The sequence below is a fragment of the Copadichromis virginalis genome, linkage group LG7 (assembly GCF_057382275.1).
Source record: "Copadichromis virginalis isolate Kocher_CV1m ecotype Utaka linkage group LG7, C_Virginalis_male_GT1.1, whole genome shotgun sequence".
In the NCBI taxonomy this organism is placed as follows: domain Eukaryota; kingdom Metazoa; phylum Chordata; class Actinopteri; order Cichliformes; family Cichlidae; genus Copadichromis; species Copadichromis virginalis.
This window is the reverse complement of record NC_140624.1, coordinates 55,598,745-55,614,377: the sequence shown is the minus strand read 5'-3', so window position 1 is coordinate 55,614,377 and position 15,633 is coordinate 55,598,745. Positions and strand designations below refer to the sequence as shown.

General features: G+C 43.1%; 1 protein-coding gene across 5 annotated transcripts in view; it reads right to left on the bottom strand.

Annotated features, from left to right (window-relative positions):
- The window catches only part of arsb (arylsulfatase B), a 41,970-nt gene extending 27,300 nt beyond the window's left edge, over positions 1-14,670 (bottom strand). For 2 of the 5 annotated variants that reach the window (XM_085464296.1, XM_085464293.1), the window contains exons 1-6: positions 14,117-14,669; positions 8,515-8,701; positions 7,024-7,214; positions 6,617-6,824; positions 4,055-4,298; positions 2,862-2,932 (exon numbers count right to left, since the gene is read on the bottom strand). In XM_085464296.1, the coding sequence (XP_085320422.1) occupies positions 2,862-2,932; positions 4,055-4,298; positions 6,617-6,824; positions 7,024-7,214; positions 8,515-8,701; positions 14,117-14,383 (1,168 nt within the window). In that variant the 5' untranslated portion in view covers positions 14,384-14,669. Of the gene's footprint in view, positions 1-2,861; positions 2,933-4,054; positions 4,299-6,616; positions 6,825-7,023; positions 7,215-8,514; positions 8,702-14,116 lie in introns of all 5 variants that reach the window. The other 3 variants (XM_085464294.1, XM_085464292.1, XM_085464295.1) reach the window with 2 other exon arrangements.
- Between the last annotated feature and the right edge of the window lie 963 nt (positions 14,671-15,633).

The window sequence follows — 15,633 nt, the reverse complement described above, 5'->3', positions numbered from 1 at the left end:
ACACACACACACACACATCATGGATTGGCCTCCCCGGGGCCCGTAACTCAACATTATTTCCGCACTTGCATCATCTTGACAGAGAACGGAACAAACAGGGACTCACTGGTGAGCATTGAGGCCTGGTCCAACCCACCCACTAGAGAGTCGCTAATGTAGATAAGTGAACATGATCCCACCAGTGAACACCAAAGGTTGCCCTTAAACCTGAAATTAAGCCCAGATCTGTGCAGTGCTTAGCTGACTTGAAATACGGATTGACGTCGAACACTGAAAATCTCATATTAAAGCAGGCTGACGTTCATTGTTGAATATGGACTCGGGAAGGAGCGTGACTTGTACAAACTCTAAAGGACTGCTGTTTAAAGAAATCCAGATAATATTTTGAAAAGCCCCTAATACATAAGACTACTGTTTGTTTCACATATGTTTGATCAACATATTAATATCTGTCTGATACATCTGTGAAGCTTTTCAGTCCCAAAAATGTTAGCAAAAAAAGAAACAGAGAGCAACCAAGGCTCAGTTGGTAGAGTGTGCTGTCCACTAATAGCAAGGTTGGTGGCTCAGGTTGCAGTTCCTCCACACGTCTGCGTGTCCTTGGGCAAGAAACTAAACCAAAAGTAGCTCCCTATGGCAGGATGGCACCTTGTAGGTCTCTGCTGCTTTAAAAATGCTGTAGGAGAAACACTTTAGAGCATTTTGGAAAAACCACCAAGGTTAAAAAGGTGCTATATAAGCAGGATTTTTTTTTTTTTTTTTACCATTTCAGTCCCCTTGGACCTTTACTATTTTTAAATGTGTAACTGAGGTGTAGTATCCGCCCCAAAAGTCAGAAAGCACGGCCCCAGATAACTGCCCTGCTACCTCCCCAGAGATGGAAGCGGTTTGGTCCACTAAATATTAAGTGGTTTAGACAAGGATGAGTCCAAAAAAGCAGTCCCATAGCAGATTTCCTGTAAAACCTCCCTACAATCAGAGGTTAAAGAGCGAACACCCGCCCTGCCCTCTAACATCAGCTTTCTCAGATTTCCCCCCTGGCGACTGATTACAGTGTCAACAGTGAATGATTAGAGTTTCACCCCCGTGTTATCAGCATTCCTCAGAAGAAAACAAAATATCTGTTATATACGAAACAGTGAGGGGAAAAAAAAAATCTGATAAAATTCTCTGGATTCAGCTCATTTTAACTAAGATTCCAAACACTCTTTACAAACCTAACAATTTCAAACACTCTTTTTGCTTTATTCAAATGTTATATAAGACTCTATTCTAAGGTCTAAGCTCAAACAATGATCCTTTCATACAGGCTTAATGAGAAAACACAGCAGAATTACATTGTTAGTAAGAAAAGGAGAACATATCCTACACTGCAAGCACACAGAGGAGGAGGAGGTCAGTGCATGAGGTTTTCATCATCTTAAACCTTCACTGGCATGTGAATTATGACTAAGAGTGTTTAAGCTTGCCTGTGTGAGTTTCATCCTCAGTACACAAGCATGCAGGTTAGGCTTAGCCGTGACACTAAACTGCCTGCAGTGTGTGATAAACAGATGATCTGCCAGGCAGCCTGCAGTCCACCTTTGACCCAATGTGAGTACACTCCAGATACCCATGACCCTGCACAGGACGAGCAGACTGATTTACAGCAGCGCCGCTTAAGAACAGCTAAAATCCATATCATGATTACCTGTCACATTTATTGCAATAACAGGTCAGCCCTCCATCGTTCTTTACTGCTTATTCAATTCAGGGTCGCTGGCGAGCAACCTATACTCTAGCTGTTATAGGGCAAGAGGTTGGGTAGCACCAGACCTGTCACCAGTTCGTCACAGGGCCCATCACTTCTCTTAATTACTTTTTTTTTTTTTTTTTTTTTTTTTAAATGCAAGTGAATGTAACTAATCTGCATAATGTTTTAATTATCTGCACTGTGCAGAAAAGAAAATAATTTAACATAATTATTGTATTATAAAGAGTTACATGGATCTTTGGAAACTCATTTCTAGATCTGTATCTTTTTTCATTAGCTCTACCAAAATAGTTTTGAATAATTAAAAGCTCAAAATAGTCACATCCACTGGTCAGCTGGGACCTTTCTCTGCGGGGCTTGCCTGTCTCAGGGTATTCTCTCCCACAGCCCAAAGACACAATTATACGATGTGTTAGCCCTTTGATGGACTGGCGACCAGTCCAGGGTGTACCCTGACCTCACGCTATGACAGCTGGGATAGACTCCACCTACCTGGAGACACCGAACTGAATAAGCAGTGATGGTCAGTTTATACTTTCTATTTTTTTTTTTTTAATGAATCATATACATTCAATTTAGCTTCACTGAAGATTTTCTTCTTGGGGTCATTTCCCACCAGTGGGGTCATCCCACCAGTCCTTTAAACCAGCACTATTGTGATTAGCTGCACCCTCATAAACAAAAGCTTTAATAAACAACAGGTAGGTGGAGCTTCTGTGCTCACAGTCGAAACAGTGTTTCCAAGTTGATCATATCAGGGCTATCTGATATTTATGACATCATACATGTAGCTGTTTAGCAGCTTCCCCAAAGCAATGCCCACTCATGTATTTTCAATGGATTCCTTCTAAGTTCATGACAATGTATCAGATGGTTGAAGACATTATTACACACAAATCAATCCATATTTCCAGTATAATTTTCTATTTTCTATTAAATAACCTTAAAAAAAAAAAATACTCACTCAACCTTTAGGGAAAGGCATAATTGACTTTAACAATGGACATTCTGTGAAATCAGCAGTTTGAATTAATTGAGAAAATTTTCAGACATACTGAAAAAAAGATTTCCAATAATGTTAAAGTGGAAAAAAGAAATGTGAACTTACATGGAGCAATGTCATAATACAGAGGGTCGATGTTGTGCAGCAGCTCCAGTCTGGGTGAGGCAAACCCTTTGCTGGAAGATAAAAGCAGTGTTGCACTTCAATAAGAGAACACACAACCAACACACCACGCTGACTCATGTGCTGTGAAACCCACCGGGATCTGTAAATCTGAAGCAGCTGGCTGTTGCTCACCAGGCGGTCATATGCGCTGACCGCACTCCACCACAGAGAAAACGCACCACTTTCTCTGACCACACTGACTGATAACACAACTGAAATAAGTCTCACTCTCTCACTGGGTGCTTCCCTGTTCTGGGCCTTCGTTTGGTTTACCCTTCCCAGGCCGTGCTGTCGGGGCTGCTGTTTTCTGCAACTGGGACGTCCAATTAAAACACAATGAAAGCAGCGTTTTGTGCTCTGTAGTGCTGCTCACACGGCCGTGCCAGCAGCTGGTGGTCAGCTGACACGCAACGGCCAATCGAGTCAAGTGGAGGCTGCGAGTAGTAGTTTGCGGTCCTGGCTAAGCCTCGATTTTCTGCCGGGGCTCTGCTGTAGCCCTCAATTTCACCTCTTTCACTGTGTCCGCATTTAGTTTACAAATATAATGCGTCAGTCAAATGGGACACAGTGACAGCTCGCCTCACATGGAAAGCACATCTGTGGTCTGCAAGCTGCTCCGTGTGACTTATCGATTTACTAATAGCTTCTTTGCAAAGTTCTCCAAAACACAAGAGGTCATCCAGACGTTTAATTGAATATATTACATTTAACAAAATTGCATCATCTCAGGCATGTCCTGACATAAAAGGATTTGCAGCAAAACAAATTAGCTGATCTAACAGGAGGACAGCTTAATTTTTAGTCTGAAGCGAAGCTGGGGGGGGCAGAACAGAGGGATGGATGGACTACAGATTTGTGTGAGAATGACTGATGCAATTTCCTTCTCTTTGAGCTCTCAATGCCACAGCAACAAAGGGCTTATTAAAGAAGCAGGGGCTCCTACGAGAAGAAGACAGAGGTAGCTGGAGAGTGCGAGCATGGGGCGGGGGAGGGTCTGAAAGGGGCACCAAGAGAGGGCAAGCTGTCAAACTTAAGAGCTGGTATCACTCACAAAAACCCTCCAGGCTACAGCCAACTTCCCCCTCAAGTCCTGTGACAGATCTTGACAGTAAAAAAAAAACGGCCCAGCTCACCTGATCGCGTTCCACACATCGAAGCCGTCCAGCGGCTTCGTACCTGTGGTGTTTCCTCCTGCCAGGCCGACAAGTGTAGGCAGCCAGTCGGAGATGTGGATGAGCTCACGGTTCACGGTACCCGGCTGTTTCAGTAACGGGCTGGCAACAAATCCAACGCCTCGGACTCCTCCTTCCCATAGTGACCACTTTCTCCCTCGCAGAGGCCAGTTGCTGCCACCAGACAGCGTTTGACCTCCATTATCTGAAACAACCACAGGGGCAAAAGGTATGAAGATCATTTGTAGATACTGAAACAATGTTCAAAATTTCCCAGAGTCTGGATTTCATATATGTTCAGGTTCCAATGTCACTCTGTGGAAATTCGGTTTCTGAATGTTGATTGTACATCAGCCAAACATTTTATATTTCCAGCAGACATGTGGGAAACCATGAAAATGAATTTAAAGGTGGAAAACCCATCTAAGCGATATGTGCTCAGGTTTTGATGAGTCAAATACTTTTTAAGCAAATGCATAAAGTTGTTTTCTTTCTTCTTCTTTTTTTTTTTTTAAGGCAAAAAAGCAACAGGAAACTCCTATCACCTGATAACATTTTATCCAGTCAGCTGATATCCTTCCACTTTATGTTACCTAATTCAAGTGAGCTGAATCACTGATCACTGTATGCCAATAAGGTCAACTGTGACTATAGCAGCAACTGTAGCCTTTAACCTTATAGCAAATGAACAGCATCAACAAGCTGCAACATTACAAAGTTTCACAGCTGACACAATGTAATGTGCCAATTTGCTATGGGGGCTACACAGGGTTTTATTTTGTTGTTGTCGTCAATTTCAGATGTGTGACATACAGTCATGTGAAGAACAATCTTCTATAGATTTCACTGCAAATCTATGAATTTTGTTTTGTTTTTTAATAAAACTGCATAAAGTCCAGTGATCAGCAATTATTGGGAAACTTCATGTGGTGCTGAGCTAAAGTCAAAGCATCATTAAAGTCATTAGGGATTCATGTACTCTGTAATATGACTGTAAAAATTCAATAGCAATCCATCCAAGCGATGAAGGATTTCAGTTTGAACAACCAATGAAGCAGCTGTCAGTGCACTCCCCAGGGCTGCTATTGCTGAAAACAAGTGATCAGCTGAGACATTAAAACAACACGCCGATGTTGTCTCACTGTCTGACAAATACACCTATAAAATATCCAACCATTACACAAGTGCACACACAGGCGGTTAGACTGTCATCATCCCAATAAGCCGATCCAGTATAAATACTCTTGACCAGTCACATCCAGGCAAGGCTCCCCTTTCACAGGCAAAGTGTCATCCAAGTCCAGGAAGTAGTCTGTGTCGATTCCCGAACGGTTTTTGGAAGAGACCGTCTGCTTCTTAATGTCTTTTCAAGCTGCTTCGCCTCTCTACAGGCCAACTCTGTCTTTCCCAGCTCCCCCAAAAGGTCCCTTCATCCTCGTTGCTCATTTGCTTACAGTAAATTCCCAGTGAGGCTGTCAGTTTACAGAAAATGTCATCATAAAGGAAACTCAAAGTCCAACCAAACCAAATTCTGCCAATTCTGTCCTGTTAAGCTTAGTCAGTGATAACAGCTTGACCAGGATGGATTCAAAGTGTGAGCTGGAAATGTGACTAACCAAACAACTGATAAGCCTTCTTTCAGTAAGTTATAGTTAAACATTTATCTGGTCAAATCACAGATTACATAAGCTCTGCACCACATTTACACAGAAGCAGGAAGTACTCTGAGTTTTTCCACTGCTTCAGCTCAGCAGAGTCAGTGTCTGCCCAGCATATGGTTGGCTCAATCCTCAGAATCACAGCGAGCCAAATGTGTAAAGGAACAATGAAACAGGCCACCTACCGTAGCCCACCACAGGCATAAAAACGCTCACACTTTACTTTCACAGCATTGTTCCTGTCTTCTAATTACCCTTTAAAAACACTAAACCCCCTAAAAATAACCCTCAAACGTAGTTACCTACTTCAGATGCAAATCATTAGATGTTCCACGTGTGGAAACCTGCGAGCAGGCACAGGTTTAAATGATGTGGTTTATGGCCCGTCTTGGCCACATTACGTTCTTCATCAAAGGTTTATTAGATGTTTTTCCTTTGTCTTTTTCTCGGCGAGTTGCCTGTAGAGCTCTACACGAAGACATGAGCTAAGAAAAGTTTTCCTTACTTCTATCAGCCGGCAGTGACGTTTGAACAAACATGGCAAAACACCGCCCTCTAGTGGGCATCCGCAGAAATACAGCTGTCAGCCAAGATAACTTAAAATAAATAAATCTGGGACATTTGAGATCTCTTTCAGCTCGTGGAGACTGATTTCAACATCATGGAGTCAATTTTGGGATTACATGAAGAGATAGACGGCACTGTGACACAGCTCTAATTAGTGCTCAGCTACATAATGCATTAATTTCTAAATAAATAAATAAATAAAAACAACATCAACTGTAGAACAAATAGTGGTTTATCTAGCATCTCAGTTTAAAAAACCAAAAACAACAACAACAACAACTAATAATTAAACTCATACCAGTTGAGAACACAAGGACCGTGTTGTTCCAGAGTCCCACTTTCTGTAAAGCCAGGGTGATGTTGCCCACCGCCTCATCCATAGCTGACACCATGCCGGCATAGAGCCTGCGATTGGTGTCTGTGATAAAACTGTAGGGAGTCACGTAGCGCTCTGGCACCTGCAGGGGTGCATGGACCGCCTGCAGCGCCACATACATGAAGAGTGGCTGAAAGATAGAGGGAAACGGGGACAGAACATTCACACTGTTGTCATTACAGACGTTAAATGCCCCCCGATGTCTGAGCTGATAACCTTCTATACATGTTAAATCTAGGATTATGATTAAGATAACCAAGGTTAACTCTACGAATTGGTTAGGCCAGCAGTTTCACAGTTAATGTATGTGATGAGATGTTGTGTGTCACCTTTTGAGAGTTGTGTCTCTCAATGATGCTGATGGCCCTCTGGCTCAGCAGCTCAGTGGAATAGACCCCTTCGTATCCTGTGGCGACGTCTTCCCCATCTCTAAGGTCCAACGCACAGCGGCTCAGGTTCAGCGAGCGGCTTTGATAACAGCGGAAGTGAGTGAAGTAATCCTCACCACCTGTCAGGTAACCTGTGGCACACAGCGGGTAATCAATACATTAAAAACAGCTTTAAAAACATTGAAAGCACAGTCATGCATGGTAATTTATCCTGTTATTCTTTATACGTTCATTATATCACTTTATATAGTGAGATGGCAAAAAACCAAAGAATATTAAATATTTATTACATATTTATTCTTCTCTGTAAGCTACATATTCACTGTCCATTACAGACACTATTAGCAAAATTTACACGTAATGTCGCAGTTTGTTTTGAGGTCTGCTACGACACAGAATTTTTATCATTCGTAAAGATCTGAATGTGACAGAAATGATTCCCAAAAACCACATAGATAATGAGAATTCTGGTACTGGCAGTTTATATAGCACGTGTCATTCAGACGTGTGTGTATATTGGGTAGTTTGAGAACAGACGGATGTGATCTATGAGACTACGATCAAGATGCCAGATAAATAATGACACTAGTTTTGTTAGGCTTTAAATATAGATGGGAAAGTACTGTATGTGCTCAAATTAAAAACAAAAATCATTAAATACATAATGTTATTTAAAAATAATGCAAAATGTCTATAATACTGTTCGACCTCTGGACCAGTAGTATAGGGAAGCATTTTTAATAGTCGCAGTTTTTTTTAATTTATGTCACTCTTTAAAAAACAAGAAGACTTAAATTCTCAATTTGACTCTTACTGGGATAAACAAAGGCTACAATAACAATGCTGTAGTTGTGGTCAGCTACTGAGGAGCTCATTTCACATGTGAAGAAATTGCAGACTTTGGCATGACACACAGCGAGCAATGCAGCAAGCGGTTAGGAAAGTTTCCTCAGCAGAGGTATACGTGTTGATTTGTCAACAAAATTGTTCAAAAAACAAGATGGCTAAACCTTCGCAAGAACAGTCCTCCCTTAAGGCGCTATGCTCTAGTCCAAACGGTGCTTTTGTTCTCTGCATGTTTAGAACTGGATTTATTCACTTAACAGTGTCCTCTTCAGTGAAGTCAAACATCTTCATCTAAGCCCTCTTCAGTTTTTAGCATGTGGCCTTAGCATCTAAGGTGTCAGCATTAATGATTGGGGTGAACAAAAACCTTGCATTAACTGTTGGGTAACTTCGCTTTTAATACACGATCTAATATTTTTAGTTCAAATGCAAAAGATTCAAATGTATCATGAAGGTGACGTGTAACTAAGGCAATCGTCACTTACTATGTGCATGATTTTACACAAAGATAAACACATGAGCTGTTACTGAGTAGCATTCATGCAAAATGTGCTCCGTGAAGTGTTTCTTCCACATTATACAAACCAAGGTACGTGTCAAAGCCACGGCGTGTGGGCAGGCAGTCCTTCATGTACATGCCCAGGTGCCACTTGCCGACCATGTGTGTGGCATACCCCGCCTCCTTCATGAGCTGAGGCAGCAGTTTCTCATCCAGAGGAACGCAGTAAGGCTGGCAGGGCCAGATGATCTGGTGCTGCATACCGGTGTGGATCTGAAGTTTAAAGACAAACACAAACGGTTAAGAAGAAATTTGCAATTTAGTAAAAAGGGAACAAAATCGTTAAAAAACAGAAAAGAGGAAAACAACAGCCTTTGTGGTGGCGATGACTCAAACAGAAGTTTCAAAATAAATGTCCTGACTTTGTCTTGTTCTCCTTTCCATCAACATCTATTATTATAATAATAATAATAATAATAATAATAATAATAATAATAATAAAGTAATTCCCTAGAAAGACTCCATTAAAATAAAGTTTACAAATCCAAAGTAGAGCCTGTAGGAAGACTGTTCTCATCGTGCAGGGAAGGGTCCTCTGTGATTGGCTTAACCAAATTTCACAAGAAAAAAAAAAGAAAAAAAAGAAAGAAAATCTAACTATTGTTTAGAAGTGTTGGTTATAATAACGGGGATTGTTCCTTACAGGAAAGACAATTTAACATGCATAAACACCAAATAATGCCACGAAACATGTGACGTTAACATCAGACATAAGAGTGTTAGCTCGCTAGCTAGCTGGAATCACAATGACCTCCATCAGTGACTCTTCATACTACTGATGCAAATTCTTTGGTGATCTTTCCACTTTTGCTGTGGGTGGATGTGCAGCTTACGCCTTTATGAAGGCCAGCAGGGAATGACTCCTGCGGTTAAAAAAAAAAAAAAAAAAACCCAACACACATTACTTAAATATGTAAATTGAGTTGCATTTCACTGAGTGACCTACAACCTAGCCAGAATTCTGGCTCCCACATCCTGATCTCGATTCTGTCCACAGAATTGATCATCTGTTCATTAAATATCCTGTTATCGATCCGTGAAGATGACACAACAATGACGTAAACTGCAGTATGTGGTAAAGACATAAAGACCTGGATCAACTCTAATTTCCTGCTGCAGATAAAACTCTAAAAATCTTAGAGACATGTTATCTAACCAGATACTTACTCTGGACGGCATTACCTTGGCCTCCAGTAACACTGTGAGGAATCCTGGAGTGATTTTGATCAGGATTTGTCCTCCAATGTCCATATTGAAAAAATATGTAGGACTACTTTCTTTAAGTTGCGCAATATTCTCTAAAATTAAAACAGAATAGAATGTACAACTGTATAGTGACAATAAAGGCAATGAGATACAGAGCATCTCCTACTCAGTGTAAACATGCTGGGGGGGGGGGGGGGGGTACAGTTCTGCAGCGCTATGTACATATGGACATAGTTGATGCACCTGTAGCACTTCCCTGAGGGAAGCAGGCTGAACATGTTGAAGCCAGGGTGGGAGCTGTCCTTGATAATGTTTGCTGCTCTGCTGAGGCAGCGGGAGGAATAAATGTCCATCAGGGAGGGGAGAGGGCAGCCGATGATCTTTTGTGCTGTCTTGACCACACTCTGAAGCCTCACTCTATCTGCTTTGGTGCAGCTGCCGTACCATACCGTGATGCAGTAGGTTAGCAGGCTCTCAATGGACGAGCGGTAGAAGGTCAGCAGCAGGTTGGAGTTCAGCTTGTACTTCCTGAGGACTCTCAGGAAGTGCAGCCGCTGTTGGGCCTTCTTGATGACCGCTGAGATGTTTCCTGTCCAGGAGATGTCAGCAAAGATGAGGACACCAAGGAACCGGAAAGTGTGGACCCTCTCCACACACTCCCCGTTGATGTAGAGGGGGGGCCAAGTCGGTGCTGTGTCTCCTGAAGTCAACAATGAGCTCTTTGGTTTTCTTAGTGTTCAGTGCCAGATTGTTTTCTGAACACCATGCTGCCAGCTTCAGGACTTCCTCTCTGTACTCTGCCTCGTCTCCCTTCGAGATGAGTCCAACTACCGTGGTGTCATCAGCAAACTTGATGAGAGTGCTGTTGTGGGTCGAACTGCAGTCGTGGGTGTAGAGAGAATAGAGGAGGGGGCTCAGCACACAGCCCTGTGGGGAGCCGGTGCTCAGTGTGCGAGTGGAGGAGAGATGAGGGCCGAGTCTTACAGTCTGGGGCCGGTTTGTGAGGAAATCCTTTATCCAGGCACACGTGAGAGGAGGGAGGCCAAGAGTGACCAGTTTGGTGATGAGGATGTCCGGGATGATTGTATTAAAGGCTGAGCTGTAGTCCACAAAGAGCATTCGGACGTAGCTTTGCCGCTGCTCTAGGTGACTCAGCACAGCGTGGAGGGCTGTGGCGATGGCGTCTTCTGTGGATCTGTTTGCACGGTATGCAAACTGGTGGGGGTCGAATTCTGGGGGGGAGGTAATCCTTGATGTGCTGAAGGACTAGTCTCTCAAAGCATTTCATGATTACCGGTGTGAGGGCCACAGGGCGGTAATCATTCAGGCTGGAGATGGGAGACTTCTTCGGCACTGGGATGATTGTGGCCGATTTTAGACAGGATGGGATGGCTGCCTGATCCAGTGAGAGGTTGAAGAGTCTGGTGAAGATGAGGGTGAGCTGGTGTGCGCATGCTCTTAGTACCTTGCCAGGTACTCGATCTGGACCGGCCGCCTTCCTGTGGTTCACTGCTAGGAGCACACGTCTGACATCGTGCTCTGTTACAGTGAGTGGAGCGGTGCAGGAACCAGGTGAGGATGAGGATGGGAGCAGGGCTGAAGCAGATGAGTGTTGCTGTTGTGGTGTTTCAAAGTGGGCGAAGAAGCTGTTTATTTCCTCTGCCAGCTGCCCACTCGGGTTTTCTGTTTTCGCAGTAGTCAAAGGAGCTTGCAAAGAAAAGCGTCTGGATTTCTTTAAGTTGCTTGAAGACGTTTCACCTCTCATCCGAGAAGCTTCTTCAGTGGGAGGGAGGATAAGAAGGACAGACGCAACAACATTGTCATCCCCTATGTAGCCGGTGTATCAGAGAAACTCAGGAGAGTTTTCTCCAAGCATGACATCCCAGTGTATTTCAGACCCAGCAACACGCTCAGACAGAAACTGGTTCACCCGAAAGACAAAACGCCAAAACACAAACTTAACAATGTGGTGTATGCTGTACAGTGCAGCGAGGAATGCTCAGACCTCTACATTGGAGAGACCAAACAGCCACTTCACAAGCGCATGGCACAACACAGAAGAGCCACCTCCACAGGACAAGACTCAGCAGTCCATCTGCATCTTAAGGATAAAGGACACTCTTTCGAGGATGCCAATGTTCACATTTTGGACAGAGAGGACAGATGGTTTGAAAGAGGAGTGAAAGAAGCCATCTATGTCCACTGTGAGCGACCATCTTTGAACAGAGGCGGGGGTTTACGACACCAACTCTCTGCCATAATCCAGTTTTGAGATCCCTTCCCAGACGCCTTAATGCCCACTCACATCCTGGGCCATCTGACCTCAGGAATTCGCATGATAAGGTGGGGCCAGGTTTCACAATGAACACACCCGAAACTCTGGCTGATTGGGACCCACGCCCAGTTTCACACCTTGGCTCAGGCGATTAGAGGATCATCAGGAGGTCCTTTTGTCCCTCTGTGGGGGGTTACTCCCACTAGGTTTATATCTGGGACTCTCCACCATTTGACCTTAGAACTGAATAAGCTTCTCGGATGAGAGGTGAAACGTCTTCAAGCAACTTAAAGAAGTCCAGACGCTTTTCTTTGCAAGCTCCTTTGACTACGATGACCTGGATGACTGAGAACCTTCACAGACATGTTTTCGCAGTACTGCCTCTGTGGTTGATGATGTCTTGCATTCCCTGCCACACCTCTCGTGTGTTGTTGCTGGACAGGTGGGACTCGATGTTCCTTTTATGGTCTGACTTGGCTTTTTTAATCCCCCTTTTCAGGTCAACTCGAGCAGCCCTGTACAGAGCTCTGTCACCTGACCTGAAGGCGGCATCACGGGCTTTGAGGAGTGAGCGGACCTCGCTGGTCATCCAGGGTTTTTGATTTGGGAAAACCCGAATGCTTTTGTCCACTGTCACATTTGCAGTACAGAACTTTGGGAGTACAGTCTTTATGTTGGCCTTATTAAAGTCACCTGCAATTATGTGAACACCGTCCGGGTGGGCCCGCTGCTGTTCGTTAATGGTGTTCAGCAGGATAGAGAGCGCCGTGTTTACGTTGGCATCGGGTGGAATGTACACAGCCGTGATGATCACTACTGTTAGCTCTCTCGGTAGAAAGAAAGGCCGGCATCTTACCGACATGTACTCGAGGTTCGGGGAGCAGTGACTGTTTATAATTGTCCCGTTGTTGCACCAGCTTTCATGCACGTAAATACATCCATCTAAGAGTGATGCTGAAGACACTAGTTCGTGAATGTGTTACTTCTTGGGTGAACTATTATAATTCGTTATAATCAGGCTGTCATAAAAACTCAATGAAGAGCCTTCAGTTAATCCAAAAATGATGAAGCAAGAGTCCTGACAGGGACTAGAAAGAAAGAGCAGATTTCTCCCACATTGGCTTATTTTTTACTGGCTCCCTGTTAAATTCAGAATTCAATTCTAAATCCTTCTGCTCACATACAGGTCTTGAATAATCAGGCCACATCTTATCTTAAACACCTTATAGTACCATATCACCCAAATAGAGCTCTTTGCTCTCAGACTGCTGGTTTGTGGTTTCTCTGATAATTAAAAGTAGAATGGGAACTCTTTTCCTCAGTCCCTCCTTCTGTGGAACCAGTTACCACTTAGGATTCAGGAGACAGACGGCCTCTCTACTTTAAGATTAGGCTTAAAAGCTTCCTTTAAAGGAGTTGACTTTAACCCCCCCTTATAGCTGTGGTGCAATAGGTCTTAGGCTGCTGGGGGCTTCCCATGATGACTGTTCTCCCTTGAGAAGCTTTGTTACCAACCATTTGCTATGCCTTTAATGCAGCCACCATCAGTTGTGGTCTCCCTGTCTTCAGTTTAGCAGGAGAGATTCTGTAATCCTCCACTTTAGTAATTTTTGTGTGTGTGTTTTTTTTTTTCTTCAGACCTTTGGGTGTTGCCAACTTGGCCACTTTATTCTGTCTTTTTAGAAAAGCAGATTGTTGATTTGACCACTCCTGAAGCTTTTGCTCCTCTCGTCACTAATATGGCATTATGTTGCATAAATATGCTTAATTGTGGACAAAATATAAAAAAATGCCTCACTGTCCAAATACTTATTACCTGACTCTATATAGATGTCCGTCTTTTATTTATTTTTAAGCCTACCAAGTAACTAATGTGATATTTTCCAACTCGTCGAATGAAGTGACAATAACGATTCTAAAATATTGGAATAGATTCATTATTTTGTTCCCCTGTATGCGTTTGTAGCCATTTCACTGATTTATTTAGCATATTCACTTAACACCTCTTAAAATGATTGATCGTTTACACCGGTAATTTGTGTCAGAAAAATTAAGAATTAAGTTCAGATCAGGACTGTTTGGCTTATTGGTCATTAAGAAATATCAACTGTATTTAACCTATCTTTATATCCAGTCTGTTCTCTCACCTGATACCTCCCGGTCATGAGCTGGTTCCTGGAGGGGGTGCACAGAGGCTGCACATAGTAGTTCTCCAGGCGGACTCCTCTGGACGACAGCTTGTCCAGGTTTGGCGTCCTGATCTCGGAGCCGTGGTAGCCGATATCGTACCAGCCGAAGTCATCGGCCAGGATAAACACGACGTGAGGCTGCCGAGCCGCTAAAGTTTGAGCTAAATTTACTATGAAAGTCGAGGCAATGATCCAGTAAACCACCTTGCCATTACCTTCAGTCATCTTCTTATTTATCACCTCAATGGGACAGTTTTTTTTCCGTTGAAATCAAACAGGAAGTCGGTACAGCCGCGTTTAGCTAACCAAGAAAGAGTAAAGTAGCACCAGCTGTTCACGAGTTAATGTAACTAATGAGGTGTCAGTGTAATGATTACACACATCAATAATGAACTGCAGCTAACTTTCACTTCCCTGTTCCACAGATTAAAAGCACTGCCGAGACTGCAGCAGCCAATCAGATGATCGAAAAACATTGCGAAGCACGTGATGTATGGAAGCCCGACGCTATAAGCGAAGCTCTAAAAGCGCTATTAAATTAAATTAAATTAAATTAAATTAAATACACAAATTTAATACTTCAGTGTAGAAAACTGAGCATAATGGAAATCTTTTGATAAATTTGTCAAACTAAATTACATTAGAAAATACAAAGTAAAGTATAAATAAGTACATTACTGGCAGTAATAAATGGTGATTAGCACTGTTGCCTCACAGCAAGAAGGTCCTGAGTTCAATACCACCACCAGGGTCTTTCTGTGTGGAGTTTGCATGGGTTCTCACCCACAGTCCAAAGACATAGAGGCTGTACAGGGAGTGCAGAATTATTAGGCAAATGAGTATTTTGTCCACATCATCCTCTTCATGCATGTTGTCTTACTCCAAGCTGTATAGGCTCGAAAGCCTACTACCAATTAAGCATATTAGGTGATGTGCATCTCTGTAATGAGAAGGGGTGTGGTCTAATGACATCAACACCCTATATCAGGTGTGCATAATTATTAGGCAACTTCCTTTCCTTTGGCAAAATGGGTCAAAAGAAGGACTTGACAGGCTCAGAAAAGTCAAAAATAGTGAGATATCTTGCAGAGGGATGCAGCAGTCTCAAAACTGCAAAGCTTCTGAAGCGTGATCATCGAACAATCAAGTGTTTCATTCAAAATAGTCAACAGGGTCGCAAGAAGCGTGTGGAAAAACCAAGGCGCAAAATAACTGCCCATGAACTGAGAAAAGTCAAGCGTGCAGCCGCCAAGATGCCACTTGCCACCAGTTTGGCCATATTTCAGAGCTGCAACATCACTGGAGTGCCCAAAAGCACAAGGTGTGCAATACTCAGAGACATGGCCAAGGTAAGAAAGGCTGAAAGACGACCACCACTGAACAAGACACACAAGCTGAAACGTCAAGACTGGGCCAAGAAACATCTCAAGACTGGTTTTTCTAAGGTTTTATGGACTGATGAAATGAGAGTGAGT